Source organism: Tachysurus fulvidraco, chromosome 26 (genome assembly GCF_022655615.1).
Source record: "Tachysurus fulvidraco isolate hzauxx_2018 chromosome 26, HZAU_PFXX_2.0, whole genome shotgun sequence".
Taxonomy (NCBI): Eukaryota; Metazoa; Chordata; class Actinopteri; order Siluriformes; family Bagridae; genus Tachysurus; species Tachysurus fulvidraco.
Genome location: NC_062543.1, coordinates 1,780,249 through 1,804,579, shown reverse-complemented (window position 1 = coordinate 1,804,579; position 24,331 = coordinate 1,780,249). Strand labels below are relative to the sequence as shown.

Sequence of the window (24,331 nt, the reverse complement as noted above, 5' to 3'; positions counted from 1 at the left end):
AAGGATCCTTTGTAGAACATTCAAACACTATTATTCTTTATACCTTAGTCCAAATATTTCTGGCTTATTCAAATAGAGGAAACTTTAAACTCTAACAGAACCCAATTTGTAGAATAGAATAGAACAGAAGGGGTCACAGAAGCCTTTATTATCACACATATACATTACAGCACAGTGGAATCCTTTTCTTCACATACTAAGGAGATTGGGGTCAGAGTGCAGGGGAAGGGAAGGTTGAGGGCCTTGCTCAAGGGCCCAACAGTGGCGGCTTGGCTGTGCTGGGCCTTGAACCCTGATCCTCCGCTCAACAACCCAGAGCCTTAACCAGTTGAGTCACCACGGCCCATTTTTGTGTCTAGCGGTAGCAATTCATGGTGATTTTTTTTGTTCATTTGCTTTGTTTTGAAACTTACACACTAGACGCTAATGTTTAGCCTACCATTTTAGCTAATTAGTTAGGCTTGGCCTGGATGCACGGCAGCTGAGAGCACTTACCATGACTGAGATGTGAAGCAGGTGCATATGCTCGTGCAGGCCCTGCGATGGCTCCCGTACCGTCGGCTGCGTTGCCTGATACAGCTGCTCCGCACTGCTCATGGACACGTGGAAGAAAAGCGTCCCGTTCTCCAACCACTGCTGCTTCCAGTGCACCTGGGAGATATCGGCACCTGTCCCCGACATTTCTGTACAGAAAAAACACAGAGAAAGCGAGCGTCAGCTCCGCGAGGCATCACTGTTAAAGATCTAAAATGAATTCGATAACGCCAAGTCTGATTATTACGCGAGGGTGTTTTCTCACGCCGCTGTACAGATTAGCATCGGAAAGCTTGTCACTCATTATTTTGCTGGTTGAAAACACAGCTGTCTCCTTTAGCATGAGCGATCGATTTTTTTCCTTTTCTTTTTAAATCGGCAAACCGATGTTATTACGCAGTTTCCAAAAAGGAACATGTACATCAATGATACGATACCCAGATGCATGTGGGTCTATGTTTAAGGGTGACACTTCAGACAGGATTAGTTAGCTTGCCAGCTTATCAATAGCTAATCAAAAGCCTATTAGCTAGTGAATGCGCTTCGCAAAAGCAAAAGTCGTCTTGATATCGCATTAGCTCCAAGGTGACACTGTTAAACGAGCTTTGAAATTGCATTGGCACTAAATACTGTCAAGTGAAATGGCAGACGTTGATGTAATTTAGTCCAATCCGATTTTATTTGTACAGAGTGTTTAACGATAGATGATCTTGCAAAGCAACTTACCAGAAATCTGTAGGTATAGATGTTTAGATCTGGATCCCTAATGAGTGACATTGCTTTGGGGGAATTCTTACAGATGATGCAAAACTTAAAAGTTCCCCCCTAAAGGACAAGCTACGAAGCATTTAAAAGTGCGGTGCTTTATCTTCTGTATGTGAACTTTCTTCCTGTTCTTGACTTTTGAGGAAATTTTCGAGAATCAGCAAATATGTCCAAACACTTCTGGCTCTGATAATAATAATGAATAATACATTAGCATCTTATTCAGAGCATTTATCATGAAAAAACGTTTTGCTGTCTTTTTGTAAAATCTGTTTTTTTATGAAATTGCACACCATCAGCATCAAATACTCTCAATATGTAATACGAGGTGCATCTCAGGCCTTGGCTTGATGTTTCCTTAGATGTCTTGCCCCTGATTGGCACCCAGTGGCCTTATTCATTAATCAGAGCCGATCGCAAATTATGCAAGGCCCCACCTCCCCCTGCCTCATTTTACAGCATTCACTAAATTCCAGGGGGGTTGGTTACCACGACGTGAAGTGGGCGTGTTTCCGGAGGTCTTGGAAAAGGCAACGGTGTTTATAAACGGGAGCTTGATAACCGCGCCGCGCGTGAACATGCGTTCATATGCGCGTGCAATCGTGCACAAAATGACATCATTACACGTGATAGCGCTCCTAAATGACAATGTTTATAGTCTCTCAATGAGGTTACAATAATGTTAATGCAATATGGAAACCAATGGATTTACATTGGAATGGGAACCAAAGATAATCTTTGTTAAGGAGAGAGGTTTGTAGTGGGAGCAGTGGGGTGTCAAGTGTGAATGTGTGCAAATGGTTTACATGGCTCATGTTTACGTAGGAGGGGCCCCTTAGCAGGATTTTGCTTAGGGCCACAGGGAGGTCAGGATCGGCTCTGTCATTAATCAAGATAGTGGCGTAATAAAGCATTACGATGTGTTTGTCTGTACCTGACTAGGACATCGTTGAGCAAATCTTGTTGGTTCGTTCATAAACTCGAACCATGTGACCGAGTCACTTTCTAGCCAAATAAAAAAAAATAAAAAATACTGCAATTTCAACACAATTCAATTCAATTCAAGTTTATTTGTATAGCGTTTTTTACAATGGGTTTCGTCTCAAAGCAGCTTTACGGAACATAAACATGGAACAGAAGTTAAACATAAGCAGAAAAAATAATTAATATAGTAAAAAATTAAGATATATATATATAGTAAAAAAATAAGATATATATAAATATTTCTATTTGTGTCTTGAGATAAGGACAGGATAGATTTGACTCTAGGTACAAATCTACAGTATTCAGTTGAGATTATTCACCGATGCAAGGGAGAGACTTGCAGATCCTTCAAGGTATCCACATGGGTGCATCCATAGCATCTGCGACGTCTGAGCATCAGGATGAATCACAAAGAAACCCTAAGGACATTATTTGCAACAGAAGTTCGCCAAAAACCCAGTAAAAGTGGTGCTCCTATAATAAATCCCCAAACGCCTTAATTACATCAATGGCTTCATTATTTTTAGTGACTCCATCACCTGCAGCCACCAAAAGATGGCATAAATCAGTCAAATCCATACAAAGAAGCAAAGCACATAGCCAAAGTTAGCATGACCCGTCAAGTCAGGATCGTCATCGTTATCGGTGCAGGAAAGACTCTGAGTTCGGTGAGATTTAGTTTTCCTTAACAAATCACTCCCTATGACCTATTACCGCATTGCCAAGAAGTCAGTTTCAGCAGTGTTAACTTCACATTACTGTATAAAGCGCCAACAGGTTCTGTGAGTAAATCCACCTTAAAAGGACTTGAGGGAGAAAGACCTTGAAGGGCGGGAACAAAGTGCACATGATCAGACTCACAGGGAGTGCAGATAAAAAGGAGGGAAGATTGTTATCGAGGACACTGCTCTGTTCTTCCATCGACCCAACCGTCCCGCGGAGTTACCGTGACCTTTGGGAAATGTGGCTGTGATAGTTCCTGAGATAGTTGAGTGAAATAGAGCTGCCTTAGGAAAAAAAATAAAAGTGCTAATTGTGTATCGGGACAAACTTAAGAAACCTTCACGGTGCTAGAAGGAACCTTGATTTCATTTCTCTAAAAGATTCGGTATAGGAACCTGTACTATACGCACGGGGGAAGAATTGCCCATTACTCTATTATTTAGTTTGTCACTCCGGGGAAAGCATCGATTTATTTTATTTTTTTCTGTTGAACCCTACAGCAGAGGATTTCCCACCTAGAACCACAGTAAGAAGGGATTTTCATATAATAAGACTGTCAAATCTCATAGGGAATAAAAACCATCTTGAAATCCATCATAAAATCCAACACAAGAAAGCCAGAACTTTGGAACTCCGGTGAGGAACTTTCCAGATTCTTTTAAGTTCACAAACTTAACTAAAATAAGCGTTCCAAGGTTCTTCAAGGGTTCTTTGGGCAGTTAAAGCTTCTACATGGAATACATTCTGATAATCAATGAATGATACAATAAATCTTGAACCTTGGTTCGTCTCTGTGTGTGAACTCTGAAAGGCTTCTACCAGGGGATTTACTTTCTACTGTAGAAGAAGCTCTACAGAGAACTACAGCAGAAATCCAGAACTGACAACCATCAGGAAGGTATCTCTGAAGTTCCCAATGGTTAAACTATCAAAAAAAGAACCTTCCGGTGGCTCCCGAAAATTTATTTGGAATAGTTCTGGAGTGTTCTCCATGAAACACTCCGATTAGAGGACAAGATCTCTCTGGCAGTGTTAATTACTGTAGTTGTAGAACCTCAGGGTTCCTTGTAGAACCTCACGACAAAGAAATTCCCTTAAGAAAAAGGAAACTGGTTAAATAGTTGTCACAACCAGGATGGAAGGAGACAGACCCGTATGCAGGATGCAGGATAGCTTCAAATGAAAGGGGTTTAATAAATAATGAAGACAAAGACAGAAAAGACGATAACTGAAACAATACGAATGACGACACTTAACAACGACTACGGTAACTAAGAGTAAACGTAGCTAACGATGCCGCACTGCATTCGCCAACGCGGCTCACTTAAATATAAAAGACACGACGAGGAACAGGTGTGGAGACAGGGAGGAGCAGACGAAGGCGGGGCAGACACGTGACGAGGAAGTTAAACAAAGGCACGTGGCCAAAAGTCCGGGCTGAATCCTGACAATAGCAAAGAAACATCTGAAGGTAGAGATTTATTTTTTCTATTTTCTAGTAAAACCCCACACTCAAGAATTCTACAAAGATCCTTAATGCTTCCAAAGAACCCACAGTTCAAACTCAAACTCACAGTGGGCCAAAATATAAAACAGATAAAGTCACGGGCCAAACAAACAAACTTTAGTTTTGCTTAAACAAAGGATTTGGAACAACCAGAGCTCGTTATTACAAACACATAAGAAATTAAATTAGAAATAAAAGACACATCGGTGGTTTTCATGTCACAAACTTTGACCATAGACTTTTTTGACGAACCCTCCATCAGATTTTGCCGTCTCTGCTGCCACAATAAATCTTTACAGCCTTTACAGCAGCTTCACTTTTTCATTTAGCTTTCATGAACATACTGTAGTCTGTCGGGAAACCAGACTTTTTAAAATCTCCTCCACCTTCTGGAGCTTCTGCTTTACGGCCAGGTCCTTATACGTCTCGTAATGTGTCGTGTCATAGTGTCGTCTTATGTTATATTCTTCCGTTACAGACACGTTAGCACCGTTAGCACACGAGACAAACAGGTCTGTCCTTTATATTGGTGAACAGATAATCTGCCTCCCTCCTGCCTTGAAAGCTCATATTGTCCATCTTTCGTTTGGACATTTTTGTGGACTTGCCCGATGTGACTGTAACATGGTTGTTAACGACTGTTAACAGAGAATGAAAGGCGCTTGCTGTCCGTGACTACGCATCAATACAGTGGCAAGGCATTCTGGGATTTGTAGTATTAGCGGAGCGTGCGGCTAGTCAGCTGTAATGCACATCTGATATGATCTCGCGGGCCAAATATAATTACACCGTGGGCAAAATTTGGACCGTGGGCCAGAGTTTGACACCCCTGGTCTAATATCTTACAAAGCCAGGTTAGATTTGGGGGATTTGTGTGAGGGTCTTTTCCTCATCTTCCTCCTGAGAAACCCTACAAAGAACCCTGCGGAAATGTGTCTTCGTACCCAAGCAGGGACCTACAGTAAGAGACAAATCAAGAATCATACCATTTTTACAAATCAGTATACAGTATGAATCCCAGTATTAAGAATCATCAACGAATCATTTCTCTACGGTTACGCTTATCGAACATTCGATTTTTTTTTAAACAAAGAATTAAAGAATGGCAGAAAAAAATCCCGCCTCTGTTTTCCGACTCCTTTAACAGGTCGCTCTTCGGTTGCTGTGTGTTTTGAGAAATGGATTTCTTTCAGGCGTTCATAAGTCTCTAAATATAAATCCATAACAGAGACGCTGAGCGATGACTCCTTTATTTTTAAAGCTCGAGTCAGCAGACGTGTGTGTGTGTGTGTGTGTGTGTGTGTGTGTGTGTGTGTGTGTGTGTGTGTATGTGTGTGTGTCCTCAAATGATCCATTGTTTTTTTTGTGAAACTCAGCTATCATGAGTCAAATTTCCAAACTAAAGTTTTAACACGGTCTGGAGCAAAATCTGAAGTGTTTATCGGATCTCATTCGACTCATCAGCTTCTTATTAAAACGATTCATGAGCTGGAACATAACGACAAAGCCTAATTTTTGTAATTAACCACCAGAGTTATAAAGCAATGAGTTAATCATTATTAATAAAAAATTTACCATAATTAAAGTAAAAAAATGAAAATGTTAATTAAATCAGCGAATTCTACTCATCTACAATAATAAATGTTGTATAAAAACTGAAGTTTAAAGAGTTTTCTAACCTTCGAAGCAGAAAAAGAACAGAATTGACTTTGAATAAAGTTTTTTTAATACTTATAAATATTGTTTGATTATAACAAATAGAAATAATAGTATGGATTAAATTACATTTAATTTACTAGAATATGCAACTGGGGTCACGGTGGCTTAGTGGTTAGTATGTTCGCCTCACACCTCCAGGGTTGGGGGTTCGATTCCCACCTCCGCCTTGTGTGTGTGGAGTTTGCATGTTCTCCCCGTGCCTCGGGGGTTTCCTCCGGGTACTCCGGTTTCCTCCCCCGGTCCAAAGACATGCATGGTAGGTTGATTGGCATCTCTGGAAAATTGTCCGTTGTGTGTGTGTGAGTGAATGAGAGTGTGTGTGTGTGCCCTGTGATGGGTTGGCACTCCGTCCAGGGTGTATCCTGCCTCGATGCCCGATGACGCCTGAGAAGTTCGGATAAGCGGTAGAAAATGAATGACTGAATGAATGAATGAGTATGCAACTCAAATTTTAACCATTCTCATGATAAATTCTTCGTTTTTTTCATTTGTTTGACATTTTTTTTAAGAAATCGAGCTGTGTATTATCTTTAATAAACGTTTCAAACAAAAATAAATCAAACAACAAAAAAAAATGAACAAATGAATTCGCTTCACTTTTAAACGATCTACATGAGGTCAAGTTCGAAACGCTTGTCTAAATTTCCCTCCACTATAATTCGTTTCCTTTTAATGAAAAACGATCTTGTAATATTTGTAAATGAACCGACGTACGACCTTTCCGTACAACCGGCATTGTGGTTTTGAGGCATTGAGAGAAACGGGAAGAAAATATTGTTATTCATGTTGATGTACGTGCAGACATTCACTGTGTCGTTCAAAAGAAGAAGCAGAAAGAGAAAATAAATAAATAAATAAATAAATAAAACCGACCCTTAAAGTGGTTTTACTTCCTAACAGCGTGGTATAAAATACCCAGAACATGACTTTCAGAGATAGAAGGACAAATAAGATCATACAGCAGAGGCAGCACAGCAAACTGGAGCAAATCTCCACTAAGAACTGGCAGGATTGGATTAAATAAGAACTAGAGCTGAGGCACTAAATACGGTCGCTCCTGGACATTTATAAAGTTAAAGGCCATGGTCATGAAAGTCAGACTTTCACAAGTTTCTGTTTATTGCAGTTCGTGTTCTGCTGCACTTTAAAGTCCTGGATGTGGTTTTTATGCTACGATAAGAACTTTCCGTACTGCCACGGTACAGAATTACGGGCTCAAACATATAATAATTCACTAATTTAAACAAGAACATTTATCATAAACAGCCATCTATTTATTCCCTGGAGTGTCGATAGTAAACAGAGTCCTGGGGAACCTGGTCCTGTAATCATAAAGCTCTCAGAGAGCTCCTAATTTAGCCTAAAAATGTCTAACTATGGGGGTGTAGTGGTTAGCACGTCCGCCTTACACCTCCAGGGTCGGGGGTTCGATTCCCGCCTCCGTCTTGTGTGTGTGGAGTTTGCATGTTCTCCCCGTGCCTCGGGGGTTTCCTCCGGGTACTCCGGTTTCCTCCCCCGGTCCAAAGACATGCATGGTAGGTTGATTGGCATCTCTGGATAAATTGTCCGTAGTGTGTGAGTGTATGAGAGTGTGTGTGTGTGTGCCCTGTGATGGGTTGGCACTCCGTCCAGGGTGTATCCTGCCTCGATGCCCGATGACACCTGAGATAGGCACAGGCTCCCCGTGACCCGAGAAGTTCGGATAAGCGGTAGAAAATGAATGCATGAATGAATGAATGAATGAATGAAGGTCTAACTATGAATCTTATCTTCAGAGTGATTCAGAACTCAAATCAACTCTGAACAAGCACAATACAGCAATGTTTATCTTAGAACGGAGGCGGGGCTTAACTCGTTACTAGGTGACATTCTTTTGACGACTCTTTGTGATTGGTCCAATAAAAAAATAGAAGCGCTTTTAAAATCCGGTCTATTATAAACCTTTACTTTGTATCTATGTTAAGATATTTGAGTCTATCAGGTGTAGGGATTCCGTTCGTGACCGATCATATTACAGATGTTCTAACATCTGTATGTTATAAATGTAATAAATGTAAAAAAGTCTGACTCACTTCGAACACTTTTTGACTTCATGAGGTGTTTTAAGGGTTAAGATGCTTTATGAAGAACATTTCTCTTTATTAGGATCTTCTCTTTAATTTTAAAGTGATTGTAAAGAATTATTATGGAATTTCATGACTAGGAGAAACTCTACACACTGAGAATATTCATAAATATGGAGTGTATCCCAGGAGACAAGGCAGGGGACATCCAGGACAGAGTGCCAACCTATTAGAGGCCATTTCTTAAAAACATCTAGTCATGCAGAGCAAAGTGTGAATAATCTGTTCCTATAGAAACCGTAACTCGTTAGAAGAAGAGTATTAATATAAACGTGATATAGGACAGTTTCTAAAGGCTGAAACTGAGATAGTTAAAAATTCTGATAAATTGCCAGGTTGGAATTTAGTGGCATGTTGCCTTATATTTAAAAAGGTGCCCTCTTCAATAACCAGACATAGCACATCTGTGGACGTAACGCAGTCTATAAAAGAGTTCAGAGCCACATTTAAGGCTTGGTGTTCTATAAAAGACTCCACACAATGAAAGTATTCTGTCCAATTTATTTTAGAGCGCACTTTCTAGGCAGCGAGCCAAAGCTACGAAGGCGTTTCAGATAAAATTAGGATGGATTTCGACTCTGGCACAAATTTATATTCATCAGAATAAATCACATAATAAAGCGGGGCCGGGTTAAAGCATAACTGGAACGAGATCGCTCCTAAGTTTCAATTAGCTAATTTACAGGCTTTGTTTTAGTCCTCGCAAAAACACCCAGCAAAGGTATCATTAGACTTTAGCCTAAAGGAACAAATCACGAAATATAAACAACCTGCAGGTCTTACTGGATCAACACAAATGAATGGAAAGAAAGAAAGAAAGAAAGAAAGAAAGAAAGAAAGAAAGAAAGAAAGAAAGAAAGAAAGAAAGAAAGAAAGAAAGAAAGAAACTATATTTTTTAAAGAAAGAAAGAAAAAAGAAAGAAAGAAAGAAAGAAAGAAAGAAAGAAACTATATTTTTAAAGAAAGAAAGAAAGAAAGAAAGAAAGACAAAGAAAGAAAGAAAGAAAGAAAGAAAGAAAGAAAGAAAGAAAGAAAGAAAGAAAGAAAGAAAGAAATGAAAAAGAAAGAAAGAAAGAAAGAAAGAAAGAAAGAAAGAAAGAAAGAAAGAAAGAAAGAAAGAAAGAAAGAAAAAAAGATACAAAAAAGTTTAGTACAATCCCAGAAATCCATTCATTATATCAGATTATGATACACACACACACACACACACACACACACACACACACACACACACACATAAATATATGTATACACACACACACACACACACACACACACACACACATAAATATATGTATACACACACACACACACACACACACACACACACACACACACACACACACATAAATATATGTATACACACACACACACACACACACACACACACACACACACACACACACACACACACACACACACACACACACACACACACACACACACACACACACACACACACACCCCTCTGCCCTGTTTTGAGATCAGGGGTAAATCTTGCATGATTATAATTCCACCAATCAGAAGACAAACCTGCATTTGTTTGTCCCGCCCCTTTTTTCTATTCAATTAAATCTATACTTTTGTGAATGGACAAGCTTTCAACGTCTGATCAATGTACAGAACAAACGTTCAGATAGTTCACCAATGGACAGAGACCTGTACTGTAAATATGCTCATTAGAATATTAGACCACGCCCACTTATACTCTCAATCATCAAGGGCAAACAAATCCCTCTAAAATAAGGCCGTAAAATTTGATAATTTTTATTAATTCATCATTGTAATTAATCATAAAACAGTTTTTTTGCATTGTTTATTCATTCATATTTAACTACTGTTCAAAAGCAGACGTTATAAGAAGTGCTTATACCACATGTTATAACGCCTCATAACGCAGTATGCGAAGCGAAGTTTGGCGACGCGTTATGGCTCTTACAATAGCTTATAATGCATCATGATAATGATTCACAATGCAAGATAAAGACAGCTACAGAGTATGATGCACCTTCATAAATGCTTATCAAGAGATCGAATGCATTATAACCAGATATGAACATAGTCCATGTTTATTATAGATATATACTATATAACCTTCTCATAGAGGCTCACCTAGATTTTATGAGAAACAAATCTCTTTTGATGATTAAATACGAGAATATAAACATGAATGACTTAATTCATGCACTATAAGATGTCTTATGATGCTTTATAGTGCATTATGGACATTGGATATATAGATTATTAGCACATGGTCAAATCTGTGACGGAGATTCACGTTTATTATCATTCTGATTCTTTAATACAACAGGAAATGATTCCACCCTGAAACAGACATCCATAAGCTTTCGGAGGCGAAAGTGCTGACACGGTAATAACCCGAGCACCGGGCAAAATAGTTCACCCCACACACTGTAGCTTATAGACTCAGCTTATAAAACATTATCAAATTCAAAGGAATTATAATGAACTGAAAAATAAACGTGGAGCCGTGTTTAAACGAAGCATACGCACGGAGGATAAGGCGGGACTTTAATCCTCTTTCTTATCCGCAGATAAACAGATGAGCGGACCGATGGACGTATAAACCTGGCATTTAGGTGGGATTAAGTGTTTAATCTTGGGCACGTTACCGAGAGTTTGGAAAAGAGAAATGATTCATTTCACCTTGCCAACGTCCTCCATCACATCCTCAAAGGAAGCGTGATATAGATTCATACTGTGTCAATGTGCACCAATTTACAAAACCATCTGTCTCCGCCGCATCCCCTCCACCCTCCCGCTTATTTGCTTTGTGTGTGAGATATGAGGAACGGCGATATTCCGTGGTGTTCTCCGTCCCCCGAGCCGCTCCGCCCGCCGAGACGCGGATGTCCCTGGGCGTCCGGCCAGACGTTAGAGAGGGAACATCGTCTCTGCTGTTTGTAATTCATTATCAACGTGCCACCGACTGTTCAGCACATGCTCTGTGCTGCTGACCTGAAACGTCACCTGGACCTTTATTACACTCTCCATTGTATAAGCTACGCAGTATAAAGAGCTGCAGCAGTCAATGGAGAGCTCTGATTGGGAAGAAGGTTCTGCGTAATTTAACATTTATAGAAAGAGTCTCCGGTGTCAGAAAGAAAGAAAGAAAGAAAGAAAGAAAGAAAGAAAGAAAGAAAGAAAGAAAGAAAGAAAGAAAGAAAGAAAGAAAGAAAGAAAGAAAGAAAGAAAGAAAAGTTGAGTAAACTTGCAGTAAGAAAGGAAAAGGAAGAGAGAAGTAGTTGTAGTCTAAGTGTAACTGACATTAATAATGTGTTGGTGTGTGTTGAGTGTGAGGTTCAGCGTGTTCAGGGCTCAGAGCTCACTGTACTCGTCTACTCTGGAGTCCTTATTAACACGCCGCTGTTGCTGCTGCTGCTGCTTTTTCTCTGAAGCACATTTCAGACAGTAACATGTTCCTGTACTGTAGCTCTGTGTCCTGGAAGTTTCTCCCACAGCATACAACCAACACACAACCAACACACAATCAACGCACAATCAACACACAATCAACACACAACCAACACACAATCAATATATAATCAATATATAATCAACACACAACCAACACACAACCAACACACAATTAACACACAGTCAACACACAACCAAAACACAATTAACACACAACCAACGCACAATCAACACACAATCAACACACAAATAACACACAACCAACACACAGTCAACACACAACCAACACACAATTAACACACAACCAACACATAATCAATATATAATCAACACACAACCAACACACAACCAACACACAATTAACACACAGTCAACACACAACCAACACACAATTAACACACAACCAACGCATAATCAATATATAATCAACACACAACCAACACACAACCAACACACAATTAACACACAGTCAACACACAACCAAAACACAATTAACACACAACCAACGCATAATCAATATATAATCAACACACAATCAACACACAATCAACACACAACCAACACACAATCAATATATAATCAACACACAACCAACACACAATCAACACACAAATAACACACAACCAACACACAGTCAACACACAACCAACACACAATTAACACACAACCAACACATAATCAATATATAATCAACACACAACCAACACACAACCAACACACAATTAACACACAGTCAACACACAACCAAAACACAATTAACACACAACCAACGCATAATCAATATATAATCAACACACAATCAACACACAATCAATATATAATCAACACACAACCAACACACAATCAACACACAACCAACACACAATCAACACACAATCGATATATAATCAACACACAATCAACACACAATCGACACACAATCAATATATAATCAACACACAACCAACACACAATCAACACACAAATAACACACAACCAACACACAATTAACACACAACCAACACACAGTCAACACACAATTAACACACAACCAACACATAATCAACACACAACCAACACACAATCAACATACAACCAACACACAGTCAACACACAGTCAACACACAATTAACACACAACCAACACACAGTCAACACACAACCAACACACAATTAACACACAACCAACACATAATCAACACACAATCAACACACAATCCACATATAATCAACACACAGACAAAAAAGTTACAAATTTTATTTCTTATTTTGCTTTGTGTGGGGAAAAAAAATTTCCATGTCAAATATTTAGAATTAATTGTAGGGATACAAGTAGAGCTGAATGCAAAAATTTTGGCACCCTCCCCACATTCCTGTATATATATATATATATCGTGTATATCTCATTTTAAAATAAGCGGAAATCGTCTCCAGGTCATAAAGCTTACAGACGGCTACAAAGCATCGACACTCGAGACTCTTTACAGAAACATTAAACAAACATTATTAGCCCGATGTGGAACAGTGTGACGGAGCTGTTACTATAGAAACAACCTGTAGCGTTAGAGATAATTAACGAGCTGCTTCTGATTAGAGAATCTAGCCGTGCTGCGGGACGCGGCATCTTAATCAACACTCATTCTCTGTTAAAAGAAACACTGATTGACTATCGTTCATGTGTGTGTAATAACGTGTCGCAGCTCACGCCGCATGCACACTGCTTCACATTCCTGCACCACAACGCAACGTCAGAGCCACGAGACTTGACATGATTGGCTGTGTCGAGGTGATCGTACTGATGATGGTGCGTACGTGAATGCGTGCGTGCGTGTGTGTGTGTGTGTGTGTGTGTGTGTGTGTGTGTGTGTGCAGTGTTGTAATGTAACGGAGTACAAATACTTCGTTACTGTACTTAAGTAGAAATTTCACTTTGTATCTGTACTTTACTTCGCTATTTAAATTTATGTCAACTTTCACTTTTACTCCACTACATTTCCGAGATAAAATGTAAACTTTTACTCCGTTATATTTCCACTAAGCATCTTCGTTACTCGTTACTACAAAATAAAATCAGAAGAAACGTGTGTGACTGTAATAAAAGAGCTTTGGCGAATCACTGCTCCTAGATTGCATTACGCACGTCCGCGCGCGCTACGGAGAAGCACAGGTACGCGCAGCGTGCACGCGCAGTCAGAGCTGGAGGCGTTTATCTATAACGTTAATCGGATGAAAGACGCAAAGACGGCAACCAAAAGCGGTGAAATGTCACTATTCTTATTACCAGAGTTGTAGCACAAACAAAATATTAATGCAAACAATCCATTAAAAATAAAAATAACATTTATCGATTCGGTCTTTGTCTTGTGAATATTTAGTTTATTAATGACGTCATTCATCGGACACACTGTTTGTAGAGAACGCACACATACATGAACTGATCTGATTCAAGACTGGCATCATTACATCATGCATAAAATTTTGGTGTCCACTTTTGCCATTTTAAATAATACCATAACTTTTGGCTTACTATGTAGTCATATAATATATAATATAAAACTCTTCTTGTTTTAAATTCTCACTGAGGGATAAAACCCCTAAAGATGAAACCCTGGAACCGCCCCTGCTCTTATACCTACCGAACATCACTGAAATTTAACTTTTTACTTTTACGTCAAATACTTAAGTACAGTAAATATCAGAAAATGACTTTTGATACTTAAGTACGGTAAATATCAGATACTTTAAGACTTGAGTAATATTCTAAAAGGTGACTTTCACTTCTTCCGAAGTCTGTTTATAGTACGGTACTTGTACTTTTACTCGAGTATCGCTTTTTAGTACTTTATACAACACTGTGTGTGTGTGACGGGTGGACAACTGGGTAACACGTGAACAGTATAGTGCTCTAATGAAAACTGGAAGCTCTGGAGACACAAAAACGAGCTGCATTCAGCCCACGGCGAGGTCGCGCTCGTGCCCCATCACCACCTCAACCTTTAATCATTCACACCTTCGCACGGCTCTGCACTCCCACGTGAAGTTAAAGGGATCAGGGTGAAAGCCTGAGAGAGAGGATAAGAGCTCTTCTCAGCAGCTGCTGCTGACTAAACAGAGCACGGTGACTCTCCTGTCCTAGTGCACAACAACACAACACACAGCGTACTGCTCGGGTCAGCAAAATAAAACAAACTGGAACAACTTCTCGGCACAGGAGTCAAACTTCAGGTTAAAGAAGTCAACCTTCTAGTTGCCCATAAAAGCTGAAAAACTAAACTGATTGTTTTTAACTTACACCACAGATATTCAGCAACGATTACAGAAAGACACAAAGGTTTTATTTATTTATTTGTCTGTTTGTTTGTTTGTTTGTTTTCGTTTATTGTTACATGACATCTACGTTCTCATTATCTCTCTTCATCTCTCTGTTCTGTTCTCTGTTCATCCAATCACCAATCTGGGTTTCTACCAAATCCCATAACAATCTCTTTTTGTTCATAAAATAAAAGAGATCTGGAGAGTTAGTTTATAGCAGTGTTTTAATTAATTTTTTTAATTGTTGCAATTAAAAAAAAAATTCTTACCTAATTTATTTACCTGAAGTGTAAACATGAAGGTCAAATATATTCAACACAAATTCTTTCTATTTTCTTTTACCATTAAACAAGTAAAAAAAACAAAAAACTAAATGAATAAATGAATAAAAAACGAACGAAAATAAATAAATAAATAAATAAATAAATAAATAAATAAATAAATAAATAAATAAATAAATGTGCCGCGCTCGTGCTGCTCTAAGGCTGAGTTGTTTGCTTGTTTATATATTAACTTTTAAAATGTTTTTTTTTTATTTTTCTAAATGGATTTTCCTGAAAAATGCAAGGTTTTTTTTTTATTTATTTATTTATTTAGATCTACATAAATAAATAGATAAAAACAAATACGGCTAAATGAATAAAGAAATAAATAATTTAATAATGTATGTAATAATTATTTAAAAATATAAAATAAATGATTATTTAATAATAATTTAAAAATATTTGTGTTAAAATAAAAATGTTTATGATTTGCATTGCCTTGATGTATTGTAGTTTATTTTATTTAAACAACAACAACAACAACAACAACAACAACAACAATAATAATAATAATAATAATAATAATAATAATAATAAAATTCAAGGCCAACTTGATGTAAGGTTCATTTTCAGTATTAAGTCATCAGTTCATTCCTGCAGCTGAATCTATATGTTTTTCTTGATATACAATAAGAAGAGCCTCGACTCCTTCTTAACCGTTTCAGATCCTGAAAGCTTCAGTAGTTAGACATTAAGAGAATCGGTAAACGGCGGCTCAGGAGGACGTACGTCTACGATGTACTGTTAGAGTCCTGATATACTGATGACTGCATGCTAATGACACAGATGGGCAGTGTTTGAAGAGGGCCAGTATTTTTCAGGGCATTCAAATAAACAAACAAACAAATAAATAAATCAATAAAACAGGGTCACGTTGCCGGCGGCTTTGTCTAAATCCATAAAAAGAAAACAATAACCTCAATGATGAAAGCTCGGGTAATTGAACAATTTCGTCTCTCAGAGCAGGAAGGAAAGGTGCGAGTGTTATCAGCTTGCTCTGGTGCACCATGCAGTAAATTAAATATTAGGACGTTTTAACGCCAGCAGGAAGTCTTATTAAACCTGGAAAATGAAATCTCTGCCGTTCGGCTGGTTTGCAAGGACTTCATTAAAATGCACACAATTAAAAATGTTCCAGGTTCTCAGAGAATCACGGCTCGAGTTTAACGTGCCGCATTGTGATGCTGTAATTTGTCTGCCACAGCGTACACCAGCTCCAGTGCGCAGCATTAGCCCGATTCTGCCACAGGCCCAGGACTGAGTAAAGGAGAATCAAGGGTGTGAGATCCCACTGCGGTCGAGCCACCGCAGGAGAGCCGAGAAATCTGTAGTGGTGTGTGTGTGTGTAGGAGAAAGAACTCACGCTCCAGTGGGAATAAATAAATAACGTTCGACAGGGCAGGACGCCCACAGACGCCCGCGTGGACCGACAGGACAAGCCAGTCATTTCGATTCGAGTCCATTTTAGTTCTCAGAAGGAAAACACAAAAGGTACAAACGTGAGCACTGTTTCTGTGCTTAAACATCAGATCCACGGAGCTACTGTACGGTGCCAACACGGATCTCAGAGCCGAGCTTCAGAAAAGCGTCACATGGTTATCATCGCTCGAGTTGAGTAAGTGTCCAAAATCATCCTCAGGATCTTACTGTCCGGTTCACTGAAACTGACTCACGGGAAAATACGAAGGATTTTATCTCCATGAGTCTGATCTAAAGTGAGTCAGATCTAAAGTGAGTCTGATCTAAAGTGAGTCAGATCTAAAGTGAGTCTGATCTAAAGTGAGTCTGATCTAAAGTGAGTCAGATCTAAAGTGAGTCAGGACTCTGTTGTTCTCTCGGCGTGTTTTAGACGTGTGTTCGTCCCTCTGTTTATAACCTTACACTGAATTTTAGTGTTGAAGAGAAACCTGAGCTGCTTTTTAGATGACCAAACACTCAGAGCGTCTCAGAGAGCAGAACTGGGTTTGATATCAACATTTACTCTGAAGATACAAACATCAGTGTGGAAACAAACGAACCGTATGAATCTATCACCTCTAGTGTTGTAGAGAAAAACAGAAATAGTGATGAAACTCTATAAACTCTTATAAAGTCCCGAGTGTCTACTTTCATACGAGCTTCATATTAACACCGCCGTGGAGTGAGACACGAGGAAGAAATGACCAAATAAATAAATTGTGGAATCAGATGCTAAAATAATGAAAAACATGACATTTAGATGTCGTCGTGATGCGGCGACTCTCCTACAGCGCCACAGGAACACAGTCGTACTTCCTCCTCTTGACTAAGCGATTATAAGACCAGGCGCTGATGGATGATGGGAGCACTGGGGGAACTGAGCACACCGCGTTCCCAGCAACTTAACGCTAAAGCCTCTGAGGTGCGTCAGCACAAAGCCATGTGTTAGTCCTCGGTTACTCCGCACTTCACCCCTTGTCCTTCTCAGGCTATTAGCGTATGAAATAACAGACGTCCCGCGTGCGACCTCACGTCCTGATCCACGGAAACCCGCCACCTGATGCCTTACTGCTGATGACATGCAGACGGACTCTACGCTACAGTTCACCTTCTCTAGGGTTAGAACAAAAAAATAAAAAACAGGAAAAACACAAAGCAGGAAATAAAGAATCAGGAGCAACTGCTTTAAAGAAATAAGTAATATTTAGTAGAATTTTTAATACAGAATAAACTGAATAGAAATCATTCCATCACACTTTTTACGATTTGTCCAGTAACATGATAGGTCACTTCATACACCAACATCTCACACACACACACACACACACACACACACACACAAAACTAAAACATTAAACCTCTCTTTTTTTTACTCCCCAGCGGCCAAAACTAACACACTCGCTTCAATTACTCAAGCGTCAGTCAGAGACGGTGGCGTCGTAGCCTCCGGTGGGAATCAATCAATTTATTTTCTCTCTCTCTCACACACACACACACACACACACACACACACACACACACACACACACACACACACACACACACACACACAATCTAATATAAGGGTAAGTGTTCAACTAAAGGAGAAGCACAATGGGGCATAAAGACAATAATTCCAGACAAATAGATTATAAAATGATGCTAACAATATTCAAAGTGAAGTCCAGAAGAGGAAGAAGAACCTGATGAGCAGGAAACAGAAGTTCACCAAAAAAGCTAAAGGTCAGTCCAATGCTTCATGTCCTTCTTTCGTCTTCAGTCAACCGTGAAACCGTGAAAATTTTCAACTCAAATATTCAGAACTATTCTGTAAATCAGGAGCTGTACTAAAATCCTGCCTTCGATGCTGCGACGTTTAACACACAGCGGGTTTGAGCTTTGCTAAGATGCCGACTGCAGAAATAGCCGCGAACGCAACGATGCTACTGCGATGATGAGACCGATTAGACGAGAAGTTGCGAAAATCAAAAAATGTTCGACGGACAAAACCTTTGTAACGTTTCATTAGCCGAGTAGCTGAGCATTATATAATTAATCCACAATTAACTGAAAAATAAAAATAAAAACAAAATATCAAACATATACAACAATTAACAATCGCTAATTATATATTTTTGAATTTTTATTTCGTTTTTTATTATTATTATATATTTGTTATCTTCTGTTTCCATATTCCGTAAGGCTGCTTTGAGACGATGGGAAATTAAAAGCGCTATACAAATAAATTAAATTAAATTGTATTGTATTGAATTGAATAAGGGGGGCACGGTGGCTTAGTGGTTAGCATGTTAGCCTCACACCTCCAGGGTTGGGGGTTCGATTCCCGTCTCCACCTTGTGTGTGTGGAGTTTGCATGGAGTTCTCCCTGTGCCTCGGGGTTTCCTTCGGGTACTCCGGTTTCCTCCTCCGGTCCAAAGACATGCATGGTAGGTTGATTGGCATCTCTGGAAAATTGTCCGTAGTGTGTGAATGCGTGAGTGAATGAGAGTGTGTGTGTGCCCTGTGATGGGTTTGCACTCCATCCAGGGTGTATCCTGCCTCGATGCCCGATGACGCCTGAGATGAATGAGTGAATCGAATTGCTCAAAACATGAATGACACTGAATTTAAAACCAATAAAACTAGATTGTGTGTATTATAAGCTTATTATAAGTATTATATGAGTCATTATAAGGACAGCTGCAGACAGATTTTCATGCTCAGATATTTTGAAGCATCACCTTATGTAGATGTGATCGGTAAAAAAACAAACAAAAAAAAAGTCACAATCTCGAGTCATGTCTTAACACTTCAGAGTCAAACCCCTTTCATTTGCATCCTGCCTTTATGTACATCCAACTAATTAAAGCATCCTTTATGAGCTCTTCAGTCCCATAAAGACTTCAGGACTTTTTTTCCTTTTCTTCTTCTACACATCCAACACCAAGGTGACCTCCATTTCACGTCCCATTATCACGGTTCGCACCTTACAGGCTCGTAAAGGCCGCGGGTCTCGCCTTACAAATCCGACTCGATAACACGCTATAGCGCTATTTACTTTCAGGTTCCTCCTACAAAGGAATTAGTGTCTTTACGGAAAACAATGCCTCGTTAATTTACGGGTGGATCCATAAAAGCAGCGTCCGGCTTCTATACGGGATTAAAAGAGGGCATCCGGCCAAGAGACGACGATAATGTATTTAAAGTGGCGCATTAACAGGATAAACAGTTGGCTTTGTAGTGAAAGTCCACTGGCTTTTGCTGAAAATGCAGCAAAATCCCATTAATGAAGCCATTAGGCAGCTGATTACATTGTGCTGCTTGCTGAGGTGCTTCCCAGAACAGGCTGAAGTGGAAAACAGGACACGGTCATATAAAAAGGTACGTAGCATTAGCGCTTCCTGCTGTGCTCAAGCATCGGAGGCTTCCTTGTATTCCGTTTAACTGCAACACTAAACCCGCCGGCTGCACTTTACTTAATGGCAGCATTCGAGTAGCTGCGTAAGACTTAAATAACGACTGACATTAAACCTGCATCAGCATTCATCACCTGGGTGTCAGTTAATAACGCTACAAAACAGCGACATACGGTATGTCCCTACTGTATAATACATAATTTCCCTATAATACCCTGATTATAATTTTTTTTTTTTTACTTAAATGACAAAGTTTCATAACAATACATTAGGCATACATAGGCCACTGACACAAATCTATATAAAGACTTACTGTATCATTTGAAGGTCAGCTCATGGCACTACACACAGCATATCCTGACCTACATGACCTACTGTAAAAGGCTTTATGAGCTCTACATAAACCATTCATAACAACTGATATAAATCTGCACGGACATTTATGGTTCAGTAACATTTTGCATTACATTAGACATACGTAGGCCATGCACATGCATGACATAGCCTATACTTAATACTTCTAATATCGACACGATACTTAATGACAGTGTTTTGAAGCCAAATCCGCCAATTAGAAACGATCTTATTTGGCCAAAGGTCAAGTCCGGTTCAAGCTCGGTTACAAATCAGCCCCCAGTCCCCTGCCCCTCCCGTCCCAGACCGCCACTATGAGGCTGCTCGCTGCGCTAACATGCTAGCTTCAGTACCAGGCGTGTAGCAGGGTTGTGTTTGTCTGGCACGCTGTTTCTAAGCCATCAGGAAAACACTGCAATAATTAGAATCCTGCTTAGATCATTTGTACTAACAAACATGAGACAAATATGTACATCGCCGTCCAAGAAGCCCAGAACAACAGGCAGTGAGCAGACACACACACACACACACACACACACACACACACACACACACACACACACACACACACACACACACACACAGTACTGTTCAAAGTGGCATATGGTGCACAGGGGGTAGAGAGAGAATCTGTGTGCTTCCTGTTACAGGATACATGCATATTACAGTGTACCAGCCAACAGACACACACACACACACACACACACACACACACACACACACACACACACACACACACACACACACACACACACACACACACACACACGTTCCCATTCCTCAGACACTACAGTATATCTCCCTACAGCTAACAGATCTATGGCACTACGGCAAAGAAACAGAATTTATCGGCGTTAATTTGATGCTGTTTCTAACCCCCCCCCCCCCCACACACACACACACACACACACACAGACGACACCCCTCACCCCCCTCCCACACACACACAAACAGAGCTAAATCTAGCAGTCAGAATAATAGCAAGTAAGGTAATGGAATAAGGAGCGTGGCTCGGTAAATAACAGCGACCTAAAGCCAGGACCTTTTCCGCATAATTACATTACAATACAAAGCGAGTGACAGATTATAACCTCTGACGAGCTCCAGGCAGGAATGTTTTTTTTTTTCCCCCTGGAGTAGCGCTGTGACTTTGGGACCATTATTATTTTATTATTATTATTATTTTTTTTTCCCCAAATAAAACTTCTTATGAAAGATGTATAAGGTCATAATGACCTATGAATGCATTTCCAACCTGCTATTATACCTTCATAATGTATTACACACCCAAACACACACTGTTCAAATGATTAATGGAAAGGTGATATGGTTTAAAGCAACATTTTTAAAGCCTTATATATAAACTCTTAACATTATTAAGTAGCGTTTAGAGCTCGTTATATCGCCGATACGACCTCGGCTCACTTTTTACGTTTTGTTCAGCTGTAATTCTTTTTTCTTTTTCTTTTTTTAAGTAGCTAAATCTCAATCGATTGCATTGAAGCGTGTAGAATACTGACATATGTGCAATTAATCTAATTATCTATTACATTACAACATATAGGAGGCACGGTGGCTTAGTGGTTAGCACGTTCGCCTCACACCTCCAGGGTCGGGGGTTCGATTCCCACCTCCGCCTTGTGTGTGTGGAGTTTGCATGTTCTCCCCGTGCCTCGGGGGTTCCCTCCGGGTACTCAGGTTTCCTCCCCCGGTCCAAAGACATACATGGTAGGTTGATTGGCATCTCTGGAAAATTGTCCGTAGTGTGTGAGTGTGAGTGTGAATGAGAGTGTGTGTGTGCCCTGTGATGGGTTGGCACTCCGTCCAGGGTGTATCCTGCCTCGATGCCCGATGACGCCTGAGATAGGCACAGGCTCGCCGTGACCCGAGAAGTTCGGATAAGCGGTAGAAGATGAATGAATGAATTACAAAACATACATTTATAATAAAGAAATATGATTTAGCCAGTATTATTATTTAGCTAAGTATTATTAGCTAATGCTTTAGTGATAAAATAAATAAATAAATAAATAAATAAATAAATAAATAAATAAATAAATAAATAAATAAAACAAAACCCGGTGTCCTAATAGCACATGGATTTTCTATGAATGGTGTTATAATGCATTATGAACTCTTTAAAAGAAAACATACCAGTAGATAAATCCATACCAGTAATTTAATTGCCACTATAAGTGTGAGTGTGTATACGTGTGTGTAGCCTTGTCACATCGTGTATCCGCCCCACACCCAGTATTCCCAGTATAACTCTTCACTGATTACGGCTCCGTGCTACCGATCCGAGTCGTGCGTCTTATTTTACACAAAGACTTTAATGCTTTAACTGCTCAATAAATACCCCTGCCTCACTTTAGGACTGGACTCGTACCCTGACTAGTGAGATGTAATGAAGCATTCAGACCGCTCTTATTGATGCAGCAAAGGAAATTCACACGGGGCAAAAGAAAACAGAGCTACAAATAAACAGAATTAAATATTAAATTAAAAAGTTTAAAAGATCCAAGCTGAGATTTTTTTTTTTTTAAATAAATGTGCTCGCGCGTTCGTTAGTGCAGTTATGACTGAGGTTATGTATTAAGAGGTTAGGTTAGAAATTAGCTTTCGATTTTTTCGGAAATTAAACCAAACTTAATCACAAATGGGAAAGGTGAATTAGACAGCAACAAATAAGAGAATATATATATATATACACACACACACACACACACACACACACACACACACACACACACACACACACACACACACGTATTTATTTATCTATCTATCTATCTATCTATCTATCTATCTATCTATCTATCTATCTATCTATCTATCTATCTATCTATCTATCTATCTATCTATTTATTTATTTATTTATTTATTTATTTATTTATTAAAGTACCACAGACATTTTTGTTAATTTTAGGTACATTGATGTCCAAAAAACAAGTTTCTTCCTGTTCTTGCTTATAATTTTGCACAATTATCTTTCTCTCTCTCTCTCTCTCTCTCTCTCTCTCTCTCTCTCTCTCTCTCTCTCTCTCTCTCTCTCTCTCTCTCTCTCTCTCTTTCTCTGTCTCTCTCTCTTTCGCTCTCTGTCTCTCTCTCTTTCACGTTCTGTCTCTCTCTCTTTCACTTTCTGTCTCTCTTTCTTTCTCTTTGTCTCTCTCTTTCACTCTCTGTCTCTCTCTCTCTCTTTCGCTCTCTGTCCCTCTCTCTTTCGCTCTCTGTCTCTCTCTGTCTCTCTCTCTCTGTCTCTATTTCTCTCTCTCTGTCTCTCTCTCTTTCGCTCTCTTTCTCTCTCTCTTTCGCTCTGTCTCTCTCTTTCGCTCTGCCTCTCTCTCTTTTGCTCTCTGTCTCTCTCTCTTTCGCTCTCTGTCTCTATTTCTCTCTCTGTCTCTCACTCTTTCGCTCTGTCTCTCTCTTTCTCTTTCTGTCTGTCTCTGTCTCTCTCTTTCTCTTTCTCTCTCTCTTTTGCTCTCTGTCTCTCTCTTTCTGTCTGTCTGTCTCTGTCAGTCTCTCTAAAAAAAAAACATGCCCTGAAGTACTTAAATATAAAATTTTATATAAACATCTCCTCACAAACAATTGTATTAACTCCATATTATCTACATTATTAATGTTTATTATTAGTACGTGTCGTTAGTCCCTGTGAATGAGCTGTTACTATAGAAACGATAACTTAAAAAAGAAACGCACAATTTGTTGCTGTCAT

The 24,331-nt window shown here is 39.4% G+C and overlaps 1 protein-coding gene across 1 annotated transcript in view; it reads right to left on the bottom strand.

The window, feature by feature from the left end:
* LOC113636578 (astrotactin-2-like) overlaps positions 1 to 24,331 on the bottom strand; it is a 369,910-nt gene that overhangs the window by 283,970 nt on the left and 61,609 nt on the right. The window contains exon 2 of the mRNA XM_047809140.1: positions 496 to 683. Coding sequence (XP_047665096.1) covers positions 496 to 683 — 188 coding nt within the window. The remainder of the gene's footprint in view (positions 1 to 495; positions 684 to 24,331) is intronic.